The 23,262-nt window shown below is 34.5% G+C and overlaps 1 protein-coding gene and 1 long non-coding RNA gene across 2 annotated transcripts; both read right to left on the reverse strand.

Moving 5' to 3' along the window:
• Positions 1-7,149: 7,149 nt before the first annotated feature.
• Positions 7,150-11,922, reverse strand: LOC138310966 (uncharacterized). The gene is made up of 2 exons (XR_011206504.1): positions 10,219-11,922; positions 7,150-7,482 (listed from the first exon to the last, which is right to left on the reverse strand). It is a non-coding gene; the product is annotated as an uncharacterized lncRNA (long non-coding RNA).
• An 8,693-nt stretch (positions 11,923-20,615) lies between these two features.
• LOC138310419 (carbohydrate sulfotransferase 12-like) lies at positions 20,616-21,894 on the reverse strand. The gene has a single exon (XM_069251634.1). The coding sequence runs from the start codon at positions 21,683-21,685 to the stop codon at positions 20,846-20,848; it is 840 nt and encodes a 279-aa protein (XP_069107735.1). The 5' UTR covers positions 21,686-21,894; the 3' UTR covers positions 20,616-20,845.
• Between the last annotated feature and the right edge of the window lie 1,368 nt (positions 21,895-23,262).

A 23,262-nucleotide genomic window follows, 5' to 3' on the forward strand; every position in this document is an offset into this window, starting at 1 on the left:
ACTCTATACTATCCCCTTACCAATCTGGATTTAAACATGGGGATTCACCGGTAAATCAACTACTGGCTATCACTCATGATATTTTCTCTGCATTAGATAACGGTAAAGAAATAAGAATGGTATTTTTTGATGTTAGCAAAGCCTTTGATCGTGTTTGGCACAAAGGGCTTTTATGCAAACTGTCATGTGTTGGGATAAGGGGGTCTCTTCTTAATTGGTTCAGCAACTATCTTCTTCATCGCAAACAAAGAGTAGTAATTAATGGTAAGTTTTCGAATTGGTCAAATGTAAAATCCGGAGTACCCCAGGGATCAATTCTTGGCCCACTTTTGTTTTTGGTATTCATAAATGATATTGTGGAAGACATAAGAGCTAATATAAAGTTATTTGCAGACGATACCTCATTATACGTCATTGTTGATACAGTTGGAAATACTGCAGATATTCTGAATCACGATCTTAGGAAAATTCATGAATGGTCAACTAAGTGGTTGGTTAAATTCAATCCGGCAAAAACAGAAACCTTATTAATATCTAAAAAGAATAATATCCCGCCTCATCCTCCTTTAACTATGAATAATACCTTACTTACTGCTGTTACCTCACATAAACATCTTGGTTTATTTCTTTCGGGAAATGGTGGGTGGACAGTTCATATCAATTTCCTCAAATCTAAAATTTCACCCAAACTAAACATGTTACGTAAATTTAAGTTTACCTCAGATCGTGCATCCCTTCAATCTCTGTATTTGTCTCTCATTCGCACAATTTTTGAATATGGCGATATAATATGGGACAACCTTACCAAAACTCAATCAGATATGTTAGAAGATCTCCAATTAGAAGCAGCACGGATAGTTACAGGTGAAACTAGACTAACTAGTAGGGTAAAACTATATCTCGAGACAAACTGGCTTCCCCTAGAGCAAAGACGTAAACATCACAAGATTATCCACTTTCATAAAATAGTTCATGGTCTCCTTCCACAGAATCTTCAAGGTATACTTCCTCAGCGCAACAACAATATTCATTATCATGAAACTAGATTAGGTAATAACTTCCGTCCACCTTCCTGTCGCACAATCCTTTTCATGAAATCCTTTCTGCCATCTGTAATAAATCTTTGGAATGCACTTCCTGATGAAATCAAAATCAGTCCCTCAATAACAAAACTTAAAACTCATTTAAAACGCACAAGAATTCAAAGTCCCACCATAATATCTTATCGGCATTAGATTGGGTCAGATTCACCATGCGAGACTGAGGATGGAGTGCAGTTCACTTAAATATCACTTGTTCCGTAGGAATCTAATAAACAGTCCGCTTTGCTCCTACTGTCAAGTTGAACATTTTTTATTACATTGTAGACTTTTTTCCGTTCTTCGTAATCGTTCCTTTGCTGTCCTAAATCATCCTATTACAACAGAGCTATTACTTTTTGGCACCAATGATTTAACTATTGATGATTTTTTTTTTTTTGGATTTTTACATGTGTCCAACAATTCATTATCAGCCCCAAGAGATTCGATTGATTCCATGATTCATTTCTGTAGTTATCGTTTCACAGTTGTATATATTTAAAGTGAACAATGGCATTGGCAATCTCTCTTCTTCTCTTCCCCTTTTCATCTCTTCATTTCCTAATACATGTACCTACATGTCATATTCATTCTCCCACTTAATTACCGTACAGAATTAATGAGTCAAAAATGGAGACGGATTAATATAAGTGTAGAACACTTGTTTCTGAACCCATTTCATGTAATATATATTTGATTGTTCTTGTATTGTATGACTTATAATGAATGAATAAAATAAAGTTTATATTTACATGTACGCGGAAGCTTAACCATTTGGTTGGAAAGAATATGAAAATTAAACAATGATATGATAATATTGCTTAGCAATTTCAAATGTTGGAAATGAAACAACGATCCACGGGGGATTTTCCCCATAACGGTACAAAACACGCGTTCTTTGTAGTAAAACGTAGGTCACGTGCACGTGCTTATACCCCATTCATGCCATTGGCCAAAATATGGGATTGTATTGTGGATAATTAGTGATCACATGATTGTGTCTTTACTTCAAATATAGTGATTTCGGAATTCTCTGACTTAGTATTTAGTAACATGTATATAATTTGGCATTTTGATGAAGATCTTATTATCTTTGTGTCAGGTAATATGAATCTAAAATTCTACGAATTTAGCCGGATGTAGCCGATCTTTGCTGATCCTCGATTAGATGGTTAGACCGATTGAATTTGTCAATTCGCATTTTATCATTTATAGATAAGACATGGAAATGGCAGTTTTATAACCCATTTTACTCCATTATTCATAGCAAAACACTACATATGTGCAAGTCGAAATGATATGCATGCAATATTCATAACATATTGGAGTATAAGTATATTTTTTAAAAAAATCATTTTTTTTCGAAAAAAATGGCAAGCAAACTACATATTTATGTATCACTATATTTGGAAGTAAACACACAGTCATGTGATCACTAGTTACCCATAATACAATTCTATAAATTTCGGCCAATGGCGTGAATAAGGTATACGCACGTGACTTGTTTTACTACGTTTTTACTACAAAAAAGAAATGCAAAAATATATATAAATTTATGAAATTCAATGTGGTTTCCGACATTAGAGGTAAAACCACGTCTAGGAAAGATTTTTAGCCCAAAGGTTGAACCTGGCCATGAACACCACAATAAAAATTCGTCATGCCTTTATATTCATATATTTACAGTTTGCACTGACATGGGCTCAATAAGCATGCTTTCTTGTATTATCATTATCAGTGTATAATGATAGTACTACACGTGCGGCGATTCCATTGTTACGGGAATAGTCGCTGGCGTAGCAACGTGGGGTCATATCCCCACTTTTGACGGGAACATATGAATGACTCGATTCCAATCAGCTGTTCAATCGAATTCGTTGACGATGACGGGGAGAGTAAAAAACATGGGTATTTTAATAAAAATTATGCAACTGTCGGAGAATAAATAATATTCATTTACGTGAAAAATTGTAAATACATGTATAAGGAATAATACTTTTTATTTTGTTTTATAATGGAGCCCGTGAAAATTTGATGTAACCCGGCTTCGCTTCGCCGGGGTTACATAATTTACACGTGCTCGATTATCATTATACCCTCATAACCTCAACAAAATAAAAATCTATTCCTTAAGTAAGTGTAGTGGGAGATGTAAATATTTTATGTATGGCTCTATACCGCGGTAGTGTTTCCGTCGTGCATTTATTCCTCGTGAAGTTTGTGTTTCCTCTGTCGTGATTGGCTGTCAAGTCTCGGGTACTGGATGGATTCATGGGAGGGATTGTATACTGGTCAGTTTGTTCTTCGGGAAGGACGTCAATCCGGGGTCCGGTGTGCGGTGAGTCACGCCATACACGTTAAAGATCCTCTGATGGTATTCGAAAAGAGAAAGCTTATTGCAAGTCGCCACAGAGTAGGTTGTAGATTTAATTAGGTAGGCATCGACATGTCTGTGACATTCCAAAAATACCAAGGTTATTTATGTATTTATAATTATATTTTAGTTTAAGGCACAGTGATAGTGTTTCACTATTTTGAAAAAATGGGGAAATTCCTCTCTCCTATTACCAATTTCCAATGCTACCACAGTATTGCTGATCCCTCTTCATTTTATAAAGGTATCATTAAGTTAACATTGTAAAAAATATTAATAGTACCATCCATCTTTCGCCCTTCCTACACATCCCGGATTTCCCCCTCAAGCTCCCCTTCCTCATTTTTCGTTTTGCTCTCTGTCCCCTCTACACTCTTATAGTCATGCAAAGAAATTTAATTAAATTAGTAAGAAATGATAATTTTTCTTTTATAAATTACCTCTCACTACAAGAAGAGGAAAGCAGTAGGTGAGGTGAGGCACTCTCGTCGACCAATACATTGTTTGGACTCTAACCTTAGCTGAGAGGTATAATTGTGTGTCCATGTATTTGTCATATTAATATTCTACACAAATTACCAAACATATGCATGTGATTCCTGAAACAGAGTTCAAGCAATCATGAAAAGGCAATTAAATTAAGGACAATTCATATTTATACAAACCTTTTTGAATGATAGTTAGTTCCAAAATTATTCTGAAATTTACATTTGTTTTTGCTTATCCCTATATCAGTCTATCTGAAACTTTACAGCTTACAATGCCTCAATTTTAAAATGGGCCTGGGATTATAAACGCAAAATTATGAAGTTCCACAATTTTTCTTGTTCTTATTTTTTCTCTGTTTGAACCCTGTAATATACAACAATGTGCCTTTCAAATTTGAATATAAAAGTATAAAAGTCAATATGTCGAATGTATCCCCTAATGTGTGAGGACAACTGAATGTATCAGTTCCCTCTGGTAAGAAATGAAATTCTTTCTTCTAAAAAAAGAAATAATGATTATTACACAAAAAAAATCCTTGCAATTTTTTTGACATGTTCAACGCTTCAGATAAATAATCACATAATTGGAGAAACGTTGCTCTTTTCAAAACAGTCTTTAAAATGGAAGTTCAGTAGTGTTTTTTTTTTAAACTAGGAAATGCCTAAATAAGTATTTCTAACTTGATCTATATCTTACGATTCATTTGATGCTTAAACAATCTAAAAACGTTGCTCTTTTCAAATCAGTAATAAAAATGAAGGTTCCGTACTTTACATGTGTTTTTAATATCTTAATTTTATAATCTTTTTGTATATTTTGAACAAGCAGATGTATTACACTCAAGGTTTGAAGTTATTTTTTCACTGAAAGAACGTCCAGTATTATGGTGTCATACACGTATCACCCCAGGAAACCCACTGTATCGAAACCCTACTACGCTCCGTGTACGCTGATGACGATAACTCACAGTTGTTGACGTCATACCATTATTCTGCGACTGATATGACGTATCATCTTCTAATACTGGTTGTACCGGTATGGCTACTTTGATGGTCCTGTATTGTAGCATGATGGGCTGAATTTTGAAGGGTGTTGTTTCCAGGCTGTGTTCAGACCTGGAGAGCCGACGATACAACTGAATTATTTTATTATAAAGGTATGTAAAAGCCCGAAAATGAAACGCCCACTGTCTTCCTAACCAAAATCAACAAATAAATAAATAGATAAATAGGTTAATTAATTAAGTTTCTTTAAAACATGAGTAACATAAGAAAATTCGTTTCGATATCCTAAGATGAGGTTACAACACCAATCAATGTTAAAGAAGGCCCATTACCTTACCGGAACAAAATTTAAAGGTTTCTTAAAGACATTAATAGTATAAGAAAATACATATCGATGACCTAAGATGAGATAAAAACACCAAACATATGCATGATTTCCTGCGTAATATATGATAGCTGTAGATATTCATTTCGCTGTTTTGCCGTCTGGCACAGTGATAGTCAACTACTGCGCGGTATTTAGGACGACGACAGTAAAGACGACAATTTTAACCTTTAAATCTTTTATTTTACCGTTTACTACGGGTAGTACTTAGGTAACGACAGTGACAGTAAAGAGTAAAGTCTTTACTGGTCTAGACTTCATTCAATCTGCATGATATTAGTTCATGGTTAATGCGTTGAAACGGGATCAAAAGTCCAGTGTTTCTCTTCAACTGATTGCGCAACCCATTCAATGATTTTATGGGTTCTTTCTACTCATAGAGTATCTCCGATACTCCAAAGTTTGTTACCACCATCGTTATATCCGCCATTGGGCTAAATGAATTCAACTCAGAAGATAAAACTACTGACCAATCCCAGGCCTAGAACAACTTCGCCAGTCAAGGGTATGCAGTACGGTATTCTTCCTGAAACAGTGTGGACGGAATACCCTTGGCTAGCGAAGTTGAGAGACCTAGATAGACTTCATTTGATAACAGAGAATCACATCCAGCTTCAAAATCACACGGTGTACCCTATTTCGATTTTTAATGTACATCACATCTGTGAGGCTAGATAGGCTTCAGTTGATTACAGAGAATGACATCAAACTTCAGTATCACACGGTGTACCTTTTTTTTATTGTACATCACATCTGTTGTCGCACAGAGATACTTTAGTTTCGCGATGGCATAGTGAAGGGATGCATATTACAACAGTAATAAGCCATATTCATTATGTCGATGGCTGATCACCATTACTGGCGTTAGAACTGCCGTATTTGACTGTGCATGTATTGTAATAGGAGGGACGGTCATAGTATTAATTAAATACGATGTCTGTTAATAAAAAGCTGATGGAGCATGACTCAGTCGGCAGAGCCGTGAATTTTCACGCCCGAGTTAATTCCTGGGTCACTCGACATGAAATTGTATTCCCACTGTTCTTCTTCAATATGATTATAAGGGATCCTAAGTAGTGTCCATTACATATAGGAATATAATGAAACGAGTCTCTACTAAACAAGAAAGACTTTAAAATCAATCGCCTTGACTCGTTTCATAAAATCATATGAAATGAGAACTATTTTGAGACCCGTAAACAACTAATCTCGAATTTTCATTTTTTTTTTCACATCTCAACCCACGTATAACGCAATTGCCTGCTTTGTAAACTGTTTCTCATTTGCAATTTGGCTGTTGTGGTAGAATAGATAAATTGATATTGTGCTAACGAATGTGTTTATCCCTAAATAATTATGCATGTTTCTCTATGGCAGAATTATGTGATACATACGATAGCAGTTGGTTATCGTTTATGTTTACATACACCGAAAATACAGACTATGGCGTAATAGGGTAAATATAACGACAGTGATATTAACCCTTAAGATATCGAGGATGGTTATTGTATGGCAGAAAGCTATGTCAGACCAATATGTGGTGATTTTATAATTAGCATCTCTGAAAGTCGACAAGAAACGACGAATGACCACGATATATAAAGATAGAATTGAAATTTGAAAGACTGTTACTTATCATGTTTATGGATCTAAACTATTGTAAGTTATTTTTTAAATTTGGTAAAAAAGATATCCGTTAAACCTCGCTTCTTTTCAACATTAACTGACATGTAGTACGAGAGTTTGATAAGCATGATAAACACTTGTTTGGCAACCTGTATTCAGGCGGATGACCAAGTAATAATAATAACACAAGACTGTACATTAAATGTTTATATCACTTAGTTTAGGCGAACATGAACATGGTTTGGCTAGGCCTATCGGAACACATAGGGGTGATTTCTTGATCACTGTAAAAATATCTAGCAAAGCAACCGCCGCAGAAATCATCCTCACACCGAGCGAACGGGTAACCCGGGCAGCCACCAATCGATCTTCTCCTCCAACACGGGCTAACAGGACATGATGCTCTTGGGGCGAAAAATGGGCACTGAAGAGTAGTGGGCTGTCTCCCGATATCACTCCTTGTCTCTCTTCCTAGCAGCTCACTTAATGTCTCTATTCTTGGCACTTCCCTTGTTACTAATGATTCTGGAGAATAAAATAAATAAACAAATGAATGTTTTAACTCCAAAATATGATAGCACTTAGGCTATATGACGAGACGCTATTGTATATCTAAGTCCGTGATGGAAGGTGACTACGGCAGGGAAAACTAGAAAACGTCACTTTAAAATTCACATAGTTTATTTACAAAAACATCCACGTTATATAGTTCACAATAAATCCACTAGGAACACACACACTGGTACACTGTTTCACTTAAGTTCATGATCACTGCTAGGTGATATCCATAATTGCGAAGTATTCAGTACATCCCAAATGCAAGTATAAATCCCATGGTCACACTTTAAGAATGATAGAGTAATCCGTATGTATATCACATCACTGATACATGTAGGAAATATCCGTACAGTACATCCCAAGTATAAATCCCATAGTCACAAACACCAAGTGTAGTAAAGTAATCCGAATTAAAATAACTGATCCTGAGATGTGTGGAGTAGGTCCCAAAATTTCCATGTACTCTCTCTTTTCTTCACGTGCGCCCCTTTTTATACCACTTTCATACTATGATCTAATTGGCTAAAACCTCGCTCCTTCCATATTCATTCTCACGTTCATTGGCTGAATCTTAATATGATTACGTATTTCTACCTACTTCCATTCCCCCTCCCAACCTAACTCTAATTGGCTGGCCGGAGTGACCACTACCTAAATTTAGCTCTCTGTTACTATTAATACGAACACCTTACGCAACCTGTCCATCAAACTGGACCCTAATACACAGCCCTAGTCGTAAACAACTCCTTATATGGAAAACGGAATACGGTGCCCTAGCTCCCTTATACGTAACGACCCCAAATGGGCACGTGCGCGTGGCCACCTGGCCCCTAACTGTTCTATGTATGTATATATACACTATACAGACTGCATATATATAAACTAAAAATATGAACTAAATAGTATAAAACTCTTATTTTAATAATACAAATAAACTTTAACTTTAACAACTAATAAAAATTAAGCTGGAGAATAAAATAAATAAACAAATGAATGTTTTAACTGACAAACTATTAAGTAAATTATTTCTGTTCTATAGTTGCATTTTTGCCATTTTTTGCGTCTTATTAAAATCCAATGCCATTTAAGGACAATTTGATTAATGTACAGATACCTGTAACCACTCCCTTCAAGAGAGTCTACTATCAAAAGTAGTGGTAGGAAGGGTATGTCTTTTAATCAGATTAAATTCAAGGAGTTGGACAAAATCGGCCTATGTACAACTCAGATGTGAAGGGTTAGTGTATTGTGATGATATGACAGTACATCGTATCTCACCCAGTTTTAATATTAAGATAAATGATGCTTAATAATAGTGTATATTGAGAAATATCTGTTTACGCTAATGCAGCAATTCAAAAAACCGAATTTGCTTTTTTTTAAAGTTTGTGTTCGCATTCTCTGAACTTAACACCACAACGATTCAATATTCTCATGGATAGGTCAACATTTAATAAGAAAAATGGTTCAATTTTGTATTTATTGTCAACAAAAATGTTAAAAACTTTGTAATACAGAAAAAAAATTTAATGTTGGAAAGTACGGTTTTTGTAATAATGGGACTAATTCACGTACCACGTGATACCCGATAACGTTTGTGCAGGACTAGTATCTCCAGCGGTGATGGAACGTAACCCTTCGTAATCTTCCCGCTGAAACGACGTTATCCCGCGATAACGTCATTTGACGTCATTCCATCACCAAGAGAAACAATAGTCCCGCACAAACGTTATCGGTTATCACGTGGTACGTGAATGAGTCCCATTGTTTGCAACCAAAAGTGCATGTTTCATGTATTCATAAAAAAAAGGTTGTTACTATTTTTGACACTTTATTCTTTATATCGAAGGGCTAGAGAGTTAGATATTTACAAATTGTTTCTGTACTTTACCTGGCAACTACAAAAAAAGTATACGGTATAAGTAATTCCATTGTAAGTAAAAATAACTTGATTAATTACAACTACAACTGATCATTTTTTGTACTTCAATGATTGTATGCATTTTGAGGCTTCATGGAAAGTGAAGATGATTGACTGTAAAGTTGTTGTGAAATACATTTTACCTTAAAAGAATAGCATGTGAAAGTTGAAATACATTTTACCTTAAAAGAATAGACATGTGAAACGTTGGAGTAAAATGAAATTAGATAAATGAATAGCTATGTGAAACGTTGTGGGAAAGTGAAAGTAGAAACAAGAGTACATGTATGTGAAACGTTGTGGGAAAGTGAAAGTAGAAACAAGAGTACATGTATGTGAAACGTTGTGGGAAAGTGAAAGTAGAAACAAGAGTGCATGTATGTGAAACGTACTGGTAAAGTGAGTGTTGATAATTGAAAAGGCATGTGAAACGTGCATGTAGAAGTATTAAAAGTGAAAGTAGATAACTGAATACTGTAAGCCAACTTTCTTTTGCGTTCGATTTATTTTCGCGAATTTCGAGATCAAGGTAAATTCGCGAAAGTTTATCTTTACAACATCCTCGATCATTCTTACACAATTAAATTCAAAGATGTCTCCGTTTTATAATCCGCGAAACTTGATCTTTGCTAAAATGTTTTGGAATGGAAATCGCTACACTTAGTTGCTTGGAAAAAAAAAGTTGGTTGACAGTTGCTGTGTGAAACGTACTGGAAAATTTTTAAAAGGGAAAGTAGGTAATAATCGTTTGAAATGTTGTCGGTAAGTGAGTAGATACTTACCCCCACGCCCAGGCACAAACGGGTTCTCGCGTCTACGCCAGGACACAAACGGGGTCTCGCTTTCACGACCGGACACAAACGGGATCTCGCTTCTACGCCCGGACACAAACGGGATCTCACTTCCACGTCCGGACACAACCGAGATTTCGTCTCCACCCCCGGGGAAAAATGGGAACTGGCCGCCTCTATGTCCAGTGAAAATATGGGAAGCTAGAATGATAAAGTATCACGTGTCATACATGTATACAATCTGATTAATTAGACTAGTTTATGTATAGGTTGTTGCCACGAAAGAGCAAATGTGATTGGTCACAAATTTTATTATTCATCTAAATCCCTTACAAATCACAGTATATGAAACAAATAACAAGATGAGGTTAATATTTTCCCACACGCGCAGGTATGTTTGACAGGCAATTTGTGACATAAACACAGAGGAAATTCAATACAATATCTACCTTGTGTGTACGTACATGTATCCAGTGTGACGTCATTTATTTTGTGAGCGAAATGTATGACGTAACGCTCGCAAACGTTAGGACGTCATTATACATATCGGTAAGCACCGAAAACTCTTATATGCAATTACAGGATATCTTTTAATCATCAATAAATAAAGATGATATATGGAAAGAGAGAGAATACAGTGTAGATAGAGGGGATGGGGAGGAAAGGGAGTGGGTGTGTTAATTCTGTATTTGCATATTACAGAGTTCTCTGCCCTTGCGGGTAGGTGTTGATTAAGATGTCACGTGCTTGTGAGTGTAACGTCATACGTTTAGGATGAAATGCGCTCACAAAATAATGACGTAACAATCGATACCTACTCGCAAGGGAGCAAACTCTGTATTATGCAATGACGAAATATGTGTACTTAGTATACAAATTAGTTTAATAATGTTTGTCATACAAACTTTTCAACAATCGACGAAAATGATTGATGTTATTCACTAATAAAACCGCAAAGCTTAGCTATACTGCTTAATTGCAGATACATTAATTACCTTCTTAAATTATCGAATGATAAAAATTAAAAAACAAAAAATAGACACGAGTGGAGTATAAGAAATTTACCAAGAGTATTGCACTACTTTCCAACCCCATTCCCCCATCCCCGTAAAATACGCGACAATATCTGGTTATGCTACATGCATGTAATAATTACATCGTGTTTAGACCAGATGGCCAAATGTAGGAATGCACCAAGATGCATTTAGGCAATTACTGTATTGCTCCAGGGGTTCCGATCTCTTACGATCCTACACTCCTGGACTATCCCATAGTAAAACTGGAGGCAGCTCAGAGGAAAAATCTGAACCAATCACAGTCCAGCAAAACATTTCTTTGAAGAATCCAGAAATAGCGACTCCAAACTTCAACGTCACATATTCAACCGCAGTGTACCGTTATACGCATCTTTTGGTGAACATCAGGACTGAAGTAATGTTCTGTTCTGTTGCCTTCAGTTTTACTTTGATATAGTCCAGGGGTGTAGAGATGGTAAGTGATCGGAACCCCTGGAGTATCGAGGATGGTGTATCTCATGGACAGTAGTAACCATTGTTATAAGACGTAACACATATGCATTTGCCAAAAGGTCAAATGTGAGGCGTTGAAAGTACAGACATTTCATTTCATTGTCAGGTGTTTAAGACAGTGGGAATTGAGCAACATACGACATGGCTATACACGCCCTCTCCCTAAATACAGACATTAGAGATAGGTAATAAAATCAAGCTAACAAGTCTTATGCCTATAGCACAACATGTGACAGGCAGTAGAATATGTTAATCATCATATCACTTCAAAAGAAAGTATGCTTTATTACTTCATTGGCCCAACCGTGTAATAAGGTCATGGAATTAATATCGCAAGATACATGTGTGTAATATTTGGTTAGTTATAATTAGGTCTAATGTCCTATGAACAGAAACATTTGTGTTGCATTTTTGAATGTCTGCATATTTTGAGAGACTGTGGTATATTTTGTGTTGTGTCTGGACTCTTTCCTATTCTGTCACCGTATTTTATTTATCATAGTCAGAATGCTTTAAAATGTCTTTAAAAATCAGGAAAATATTTACTGAAATATTCAGTGCAATATAATTGATTTTTTTCTCATCCCAAAACTCCAAATTTGTGTTATATCCTCCTTACGTACTACTACTCAAAATAAGAAGAAGAAAAAAATACAAAATAGCAGCATCATTTTCAGTAGTTATTGTGTGTGTGTGTATATGTAAATACATGTGATAAATATAGGAGGTTTTTTTTAAAGTATGTGTGTATGTTTGAGAGTCTATGGAATGAATTTGTATGTTGTACGGAATGCAAAACCTTATTAAAAAGATATTTATATAAAAAAAAAAAATAATCATCGAAATACCGGTATTCCCAAATTAGCTTTATTAATTTTGACATTTGTACTTGACAAATAATATGATAACATACACATTCTACCATATTCAGACAGTAGAGATATGTTCAACGGACATCCACACTTTTATTTTAGATTATAGATGTATTTACCATTATATTAGACATTTATTATTATATAAGTAAATCGGCGTGTGAGGGAAATAATAATGATAATAATAGTAAAACCCTAAATCATCGTAAAAAGGGAAGTGTAAAAACCCCAACTATGAAGTATTCCGTGTTTGGCATTTTCTTTTCTTTTTAAATATTTGAAAAGAAAAGTAAACGTGTGCATATTTTCACAAATACTTTATTTCCCTTAATATTACATTATTCAATTTGGTTTATGATTGTTGTAAAATATATAGAGTAAGAAACATAATTATTTATGTTTTTTTCTGAGAAAGATGAATATTGCATTGATTATACATAGCAACATAATTTTAAAACCACAAAATTACAATGACCGTTTTGCTTCAGTAGATCAAAGATGTGATAAAACATATGTACCTGATATGCTGTCGGCTATACACAAGGCTACAACAAAGCACAAAAATCCTGAGGTATTCATATCTGTGGACGTAATTAACAAGTGAGAATTATCAAACGAAATCTAAATGTAACTAAAGGTAGATTTTAACTATACAAATTTTGATTGGACGATGTTAATTATTGTACGTCTGAATTAACCGCAAGGGGCTAACGTGATATACGCCATAAATCTTTTACATACACGTACGTGCTAGTGGTATACATGTACAGTTGAGATATCGGTGTCGTATCAATATCCATAAACGTGACACTGATAAGAGGAATTTGAATAGTCTACCTCATTTGGAGATCCGATTTAGATCGTTTGTCATCTTCCATATTCCAATAGTATAGCATTAAAATAGTTATATACGTAACGTTATGTTGGTATTTGAATATCATACTTTAAACAAATTTATTTTTGAGTACGAGTAAATTTCGCGTATTTGGTGAATGGAAATCACGAAAAAAATGTAAATGGCGACAATAAATTCGCATAATTTCTTTATTCTTTATGCAAGTATCGTGAAATTAAGCAAATACATTTTGTTTTTAAATTTTGACTTATAAGTTATATGTGCCGTATTTTTCATACTCGTCAGTGCTTGTTAACCACCAAAAGTATTATTAAGGTTGTATTCTTCTGAGGTTTCAGTCCCGTTGAAGTCTCGTTTCGACATAGATCAAAGAAGTTATGAGATTTTAAGATAAAATCTATCAATATCTTTAGCAAGTTGCCAGTTGCAAATTCTGTCAAAAAATTACATTTCTATTTTTAGTAGATTTTTTTATACGGGGACTTTAAGAAATGGTCCATTTGGCGGCCATTTTGAAATTGTGTCTTTTTTCGCTTTGAATAGCGCCACAGTTTTACCATTTTTTACTGAAATTGTTTTTACGTAAATCATCACTGCGCCAGTATTTTTAGCTGTATCGAACTAATTTTTGCTGTAAATCGTTACTGGGTTCGTGGTAATTAAAATATTGAGCATTAATGTGTGAAATGATACACTTTTGTCACTTTATTTTGACATTTAATGGTAATTTGGGCACTTTTATTTTTTACTCCAAAATACTGAAAAATAACAAATATTCAAATGGGGCAAAAAAGTAAGCACACGGACCCCTTATTTTTCTGCCTGATTTAGAAAGAACAACCCTTTCCCTGTTGATATGCAAAATATGAACAAAAGTTTAATACCAGAACTTTTTCTATAAAGGGTTAAATTTGGCAAAAATGGCTGAAAATGGTGCATTTTTTAGCTCAAAATTAAGGGGTAGGGGTAGCATATGTTGTTATTCTGAGAAAAAATATTAGTCTTATTAATCAAAACTGGTATGTTTTTAAAGAAGACTACTGGAAAATAAATTCTACAAACATCCATACATATCAAACACCTCGATAGGAAATTATGACTTTAATCTCATGTGTATATGGTCAAAACCGCAAAATTCCCATAAAATCCAATATTTTGTCAACTAGGTATCTTTGAGTGACAATATCTCAAAAACGAGCACACGGACATATGTTTTTTCTTCCATTTTCGTTTATAACATGAACTCCTATTTCCAAAAATCTATATGAGAAAAAAAGTTTAATACAAGAAAATTTTGACTTCTCAGAGGAGTACATCCTTAATTGTTTTATATTTATAAACACATTTTAAGAATTACAGTACTTTAAATACAGCTGTTTTAATTTTACAAATACAAATAAGGAATGAAAACTACCAAAAATCCTTACATTAACGCTTACAGTGAATGGAAATTAGTTCATACGGTCAGACCATAAGCCAAATTGTTGTCTACAATTTCATTTCACATTTTACAGTATATCTAGTATTTGTAAAGTGATTCCTGCAAGTATGTTTCAATCTAAACATATATAAAGCATAAAACCACTACATCTGTGTTCTAACTAATGTTTATAGGGCATCACATATGTTTGTTTTTCCATTTAAATGATTTTCACAGCTTTAATCATCAAACCATATGGTTTTTTAATAAATTACCTAAGAAAAAATAACATGTCAACATTTTGCCCACTTACAGTACATATAACTTTAAATGAAAATCGTGAAAATTTTATCTGCTAAAGCATACAATATTAAAAGTAGTAACACATTCTACACCAAATTGATTTAGCTTGTATTTTTTAATGTTTATGTCTATACAAGAAGACACAACATGAATATACCGCAGTCTCCCAAAACACGCAACGCGCACTTCATACACACAAACACAACACACTTCATACATGGGAGGCCGTCCTTACATGACCCTGTCTGTCAATAGGACTTTAATTAAATCAAACAAATAAACAAACAACAACAAACAAACAAATAAACAAATAGACAAATTCTGCCTCCTAACCAAGACACACTATAGTTTATGTAAGATGTAGTTGTTGCGCCTGCTTAGCGCTCCGCATAAAGGGAGTGACCTTCGTCAGTACAATGTGACCGAATGGGTTGTGCTGTTTGTTTTTTCAGCAGTATGCGTAATTACATAGCTTAACGTCATATGTTTGTTTTGTTTTGGTTTAATATATTAACGTCTTTTAACAGCCAGGTTCATATAAGGACGACCTGTATGAAGTGCGAGGTGCGTGTTTTGGGAGACTGCGGTATATTCGTGTTGTGTCTTCTTGTATAGTGGAACTCTTGTCCTTTTTATAGTACTATATCACTGAAGCATGTCACCAAAGATATCGAATAACATACCCCACCCGGTCACATTATACCGACAAAGGGCGAACTAGTCGTCCCACACCGTTAGTTCTGAGCGCTACGAAGGAGCAGAAACTACCACTTTTATAGACTTTGGTGTGTCTTGGTCAGTGGGACAGAACCAAGAGCCTTCCTCACAGGGGCGAGCACTTAACAGAAAGGCAAAAGTGAGGCGATGTCTAGGGAGACGTTAGGAAGAAAAGCGTTTGTTAGGAAGAAGAGAAAAGGTAATATCCTAAATTTAGTCGCCTTTTACTGATCATTTTGAACGATCACGAGTTCCACTATCACAAATAAACAGGACATGGACATACCACTGTCTCCAAAAAGGAGTTGATGATACGTTATTCAAAATTAACCGACCAAACAAACAACGTTGTTAGCATCCTATCGTCAACGAAACTCATAAACGCCATGTGGTCAATGAGAAAATAGTACCCACTTTAGAGCGCTATTTGACAGATGCATACCAAGAATAAGTTACCGATACTCCGATAGCCAATGGCAGTTTAAACAGGAGGAGGAATTGACAGAGAAATGCTATTTACGTCAAAATGTCATATCATGTTTACTATCATTGCTTCTGATTATGTAAAATTATAAACATTATTTTTTTACATTATAATACCCACAAAACATATAATAATTGCGGATATTTTTGGTGTGATTAACTCTATCTAAAAGTACCATATTCATAGCCAGTAGTGCCAGGTATTATAAGAACCAGATAATATTTTATACCCATGGTGAGAAATTTAAGGAACATTTCGTTTCGCAGCGTTTGATTTTTTATTTTGCTCGTTGTAGGGACTAGTGAATGATACTCAACCATGCACCACAAGTATAACTTTTAATCCATGGGGTGTTTCTCCTGTACTGGTGCGTAACTTTTGGTGAATACTAGCCTTTATATACCTCTCGGTTAAAGATGTTCCACCGTTATGAAATGGTTTTTTTCTCTTTGAAAAACAGGAGCAGATGAATTAGTATTTTTCTTCATTACATAAGTTGCTTACTTTGCACCATTACCGCCATTTAGAAGTTTGAGATTCTAATTTTACTTCAAGATGAAAATGTCAGAAATAAATAATCGCATATCGAAAAAATTCCGTGGCACTTTTTCTTATATGGAATGAAGTACTGATTGCACATGCAAAAAAAGCAAAATTAATTATTTCATATAATTTTTGTGTAAATTAGACATATTTATACACGATTAAACATCAATTATTGTTCAATTGATGAGTATCGTTTATGCTCTGTCGGCGGTGGAGTATCTTTTATATCAATAGAGAACTTCTCTTTAGCCCGGTCAGTTGAACGTCAGACTAGTAATCCAGACATCTCGAGTTCGACTTCTAGCAGAAGCAATGAGTAGTTTTATGTAATATGATGCGCTCAGTTACCTTGGCACCCATGTAGGGAATCGGAATAATACCCAGTTATGCCTCATAAGTATCATAGGACGCTCGAGGAAGATTTCTTTCTTAGAGGGGGTTATGTGACCTTAGTGAATAATAGCTTCCATATACATTGAATCACCGATAATCCGGACGCCGATAGTCCGGAAAAATCTCAGCCCGGATGGAAATGTTATTGAACGAATTACCCTAATATTACATATTGACATTGAGCACAAAATTCGACAGTCCGAATGATTTCTCCGGACGGTTTAAGCTGGGATCGAAGGTGTCCGAATAATCGGGGTTCACTGTAATCCGTAGCTATAGCGAACTTCTCTTTATCTTGATATGGTGAGCGTTAGACTAGTAAACCAGAGATCACGAGTTGATAAAGCGGAAGCAATGATCAAGTTTTTGACTCGAAGGCTTTTAAAATGTAAATAAAATTGTATGCACTTGAGAAATCGGAACAATGTCTCTCAAAATAGCTAATTATTTAGAGGGTAGCTTTTGATAAAAACTCGGTCGGCCATCCTCAGTCTTTACTGAGATTCATCAATATGGATACAGATTATGTGTCTTTCATTCATTGTATTGATTTACATTACAATGCCTCAAAGACGTCATATACATTGTAATAGCGGAAAACCTATGGTGGGAATTTACCTATAGCTTAAAAAGTCATTTCATAATCAGTGATCATCTATAAAAACATGTCAATCAGCTACATTTTTTTAACAGTTTTGTATTTGATTAACAATCGATTATTTCTCTGATTGATCACAGACGAAAAAAAACATATCATAAATATTGAATAATTTGCACGTAAAACCCACAACAGCTTGAAGCCTAATTAAAGGTGAAAGGTCAACACGTGGTTATGTAACACCAGTACTTAAAACTTTGATGGGATGGCTATGCCATTTGACTGTCGGACATGACGGGATTTGCTTAGTCACACATAGACAGTCATCATTTGAATATTCGTAAACATGTGTCTTTCGTCATACAATAGGGTGTTTTTGTTTTACGTCATTTTAAGGGCGTTCTTTACGAGGGCCACACGAATGTATTATGTAAAACATGTTGTTTGACTTTTACGTGCGTTAAAACATGTGATCACTTCCGTCTGTCATAACATGCTAATAAGGCAAAAAAAAAAAAAAAAAAAAAAACTGTTTAGGGTGACATTGGCAAAAAAGAAATGGTGTCGGAGTTCGGGAGGATTATTTTAATGTCTTTCACTCTAAAATAATGACCGGAACCGAAGTCTGAGAAAGAAATCCCGACTTTTAAATTTTTTCGAAGAAAAGTGGAAAACAATTAGGGTCGGATTAAAAAATAAGGGTCGGTCGGGTAACCCTAAACAGACATGTTAATTTTTTTGCCTAATAGAATGCGTAATGGATATCTATTGAAAAATATCGAACATATAATGAATTAATATTCAGTATATAGACAGGAAATAATTGAGGAATACCACTGTAAACACTGTACCGCTGTTATTCGCTTTGCATTTTCTTGTCTAATGAATACATAGTTACGCGATTAAAATCATATGTTCCGTAACTGGACGATAATTTTATATGCTATTTTTCTTCGGTACTCTATTGAAATTCATGAGTTTTGACGAATAAAGCTGTGAAAATCATTAAAATAGACAGACAAATGTTGATGATGCCTTATAAACATTAGTTATAACACAGAATTTATGCACTGCAAAATCATTGTTTTCTATGCCTTATGTATGTTTACATAAGAATTCAGAAATCGCGTTACAATTACCAATAACACTGTAAAAACATGAAATGAAATTGTACACCACAACTTGGCCATATGTACTCATTTCACTGCGCTGTAGATATAAATATAATGATTTTTGGCAATACGATCAAAAATAATTTTCAGCATTTACTTGTACTTGTAAAATTAAAACCTATTGTATTGCAGCTCTTCTTCATTCGTAAGTGTGAAAATTACGACACATATAACTTTAACAGTTGTTAAGACAATTGCTGATAAATATTTGCGATTTCTTACATTCCTCGAAATACGCACGTGACAATTAATTGAAATCATCCTGCAAATCACGTTATTTTTGTGTAAACAATATTTCGCGTCTTGTTTAATTCCAACATATTCGCGAATACATAAATTCGCGATCAACAACTTATACTGAAAATCGTTAATTCATATAATTATTCCGTCTTTGCATATTACAGAGTTAGCTTTCTTGCGGATAGGTATCGATTGTTACGTAATTTGTGAGCGAAATTCACGTCGTGTTCACCGAAACGTATGACGTTACGCTCGCATATACATGACGTCACAAATAATACCTACCCGCAAGGGCAGATAACTCTGTGATGTGCAAATACGGAATACATTTTATACAATTATTTTGCGAAACATCTCAATTCGCGTTCGCGCTCGGAATTACGCGGAAAATTATATCTCGCAAAAATAAAACGATTTACAGTATCTTACTAATTAATAATTAAAATCAAAATGACGTAAAATAGATTTTATGAAGAATCATTAAGAAGACCATTGAGACTATTAACCAATGCCTCGTGCTCGCTTACACACGTGTTCCCATTTAATGTCGGTGTAAACATCGTAACATACACAATACTAAATGCAAATCGACGTGCGGATTGATTGACAGCTGACGATCCATCAATTAAATGTCCTAGTTTTTAAGGAACTGTTCATTAGTTACATGATCACCCCAGTAAATGTCATTAATATATACATCAGAGATTTTAATAGTTTATGTTTAAAATATATACAAGAAAGCGCTATCATTAAACTTCTTAATGAACGAACAAATGTAAAAACATGGAATATGGTAATCTCTTTATATATATCTTCATTTATACCCCTTCACCAAGACACATTTATAAATACAGTTAAATTCAACAGATGGGGTTTTCTTGTATTCGCTGAAGTTTTTCAAATGCAATTTTGTTTAGCATTTTACCAGAAATATACCATCGTTTAAATAGCATATCTTTCAAAGAAAATCATTTAATACACAATGTTTAATTAAACTATGTAGCATATACTGTTAGATATTTTACAAAAATCGTAAAAGTACAAAGCTCATAAGATATAACAAAAGAAAGATAACAAATCGAGTGCAAATACACTTTAACCAAGTAGTGATATCAATGTCCAAATGCAAAATTTTCATCAACCGGAAACGATATGATACTAAACAATGTATCTCATAAATTAAATCGAAAGCACAGAAATGTCCATTTTGGCAAATCTGTCTATAAAGACCACCCATGGGACTGGGCGTTTTTTTATATAGTCAGGAGGTCCTTATAGACATAGGTTGAATTGTGTTGAAGCATTCTGGGACCATAGAGGTCTTGTTAAGCAGGTGGTCTTTATACAGAGGTGGTCGCTAAAACAGGGTTGACTGTAGTTGATCAGATGCGGTTTTCATATATTGAATAATAGTGTTTCAGTAGCATATGGTTTATTAACAAAAATAAGACACTTGTGTGAATACGAATGTCCATAGCATGGCAATGGTCAGACAAAGAACAGATGTTTAAGCTTCCTTCCTTTCCTATCGAATATGTCGCCAGGCTTACAATCATAACCAAATATTTCGCAATCAGCGTGGAATATTTTACTCAACTTAAACAAGTCATCCATATCGATTGTCGAATAAGCTTCTAGAAATGCTTGTTTTCTGTTTCTCATTGCATCTAAGCGATCATTCGTATTCCCCATCGCATTGTAGATGATTTGAATAAGTTTGTTCTTGCTAATACGTCCACTGTCAGCTGGCGAGATCGGGAAAGGGATCTGTCTCCGGAGTATGCCCCGGATCTTAAAGTGTCTCCATAATTTCTTTTGTGCTTCGTAAAATGTCATATTGCAGTCACTACGGTACCTCTTTCTGAAATGATATAACCAGTTGCACTGGTCTCGTATTGTGTAATGTAAATACTGTGCATGGAAAGTTTCCTCAAGTGACCGTGTGATATCTGTTCTTGCCATTCGATCTAGAAGATAGAACACATCGGATTCAAATGTTTCCATTTTTCCTATTACATACCATCTATAACGACATGGGTCGCAATGTTGGAATATTGGAGTAAAATGAACATTTAGTTCAGAAAATGGTAGATGTTCTTCGGAATAAATTACTGTTTTCACAAATTCCCTGAATGTCATATCATGTCCACATTTCTTATTCATGTCATTCGCATTCGTCCGAAACAACTGCATTCCGAGTGCGCCAATCCCTTTCCAATAGTCACAGTTTGGTGACACCAGCTTGTCAACGTAAGCCGAAAACAGACGACTGTAGGGGTCACGGACGAACATGAAGGTCAAGGACGGATTCATGAATCTGTCGATCATAGATTCATCCAGCGTACGGAGTGTGTAGAATGCATCAAATGCTTTTATGGAATTGTCGAATGGTGACGTGGCGCTGGACAATCCCACCACAATCTGTAAAGAGGAAACGATTAAATTGTAACTATTCTGATCTATCAAGAGTAACGTCCCTTTGTTTTACTCCATCAGTACGGAATGAAATGAAGGGAAGCAACTATGGCAGATCATAATAAATTTTAAATCAATAAAATCATAATAAATTTTAAATCAATAAAATAAAATAAATTGAGTATGACAGTGGCTAAATATCAATAACTACTAATTATTATGAACTAAGAACGTATCCCACTTGTATAATTACAGATACAATAGTACCATCCATAACGGACCATAGTTTGTGACTGTTTGTCTTACTTGTGCGGTTCATCGATAGTTTAGTTCATTTTGGGCCGAACTATTATCTTTAAAAAGTTAGGAACAAAATGGACAATATTAGAAATAACATGTTTGAAATAAAATGTAAACCATTGAAATAAAACATTGATGGCACATTAAAACGGCGGTACTGTAATAGATATATATATATACATGTATATATATTCTTCAGTTGAGAACAAAATTGGAAATTAATGTGAAAAGTGAATGAATGTACAGTTAAGCTAAGACACTAGGTTAATGATTGGTATAATCAATGGTCCCAAGATTTTGATACATAGAAATAATTTTATGGAATAAGGTGGTGAAAATTATAGAGTTTGACCTGATCTTATAATAATTAACAGTGGCTGGTATGCTAGACATTTTACATGTTTCGTCTTAACCTTCTGAAAATCAAAGTACGGAGTTTGATGGGTGTATACTTTGTAATTGTCATCATGTCACCAAATCTTCAACAGAATATTTACATAAGTGAAACTGGTACATAGGTATACAGGATATGGCATTTTACAAGACATAAGAAAACATTGGAATAATATCAAACCATTAATTTAACTATAAGATAGACTACAAGTACTCCCTGTCCAAATCACTGTAATAAGATTTAATCATTCTAAGTCGAACAATTTGGAAAAGATGAGAGATTACTGTACACAACGAATAAGTGATGAATGGTATAGTTACGAAGTGGCATTAGCGTAATGGCTTCATTTTCAGATTTTAAGTATATGCTTAGTGATGTTAAATATACCAAACAAAGTGTATTTGGAGATTGAAATGAGTGGAGATAATGCAGAGACTGCAGGGGTAAGAGAAATACTGTGTAACCCCCGGAATAAAAATTTTTTCAAATTAGATTACATATTTGTAAAGTCAATCTTATTCCCAAATTTCTGGAATTAAATATTGATGTGCCATATACCGACTGTTTTGGTGAGTAGCTGACCATCATTGTTGACTAGGTAAGGTTCTATGGTCTATAACCTAAAGTTGTATCACTGTACGATCCTTCTTTGTTAACTAATAAAGATGATTGTCCCCAGTTAAATAATTTTATTTAATATAATACCAAAAAGACAAATTTCCGTGATCATTATTCCGCAGCATTTGATACATGTAGGCTGGAATTTGAACATGATGAAATTTTAATGTTTTTTGGT

Source organism: Argopecten irradians, chromosome 16 (genome assembly GCF_041381155.1).
Source record: "Argopecten irradians isolate NY chromosome 16, Ai_NY, whole genome shotgun sequence".
In the NCBI taxonomy this organism is placed as follows: domain Eukaryota; kingdom Metazoa; phylum Mollusca; class Bivalvia; order Pectinida; family Pectinidae; genus Argopecten; species Argopecten irradians.

What these genes read in the sequence shown, in the direction of transcription:
- LOC138310419 (XM_069251634.1), bottom strand. Translation starts at nt 21,685, where the DNA reads ATGATCGACAGATTCATGAATCCGTCCTTGACCTTCATGTTCGTCCGT.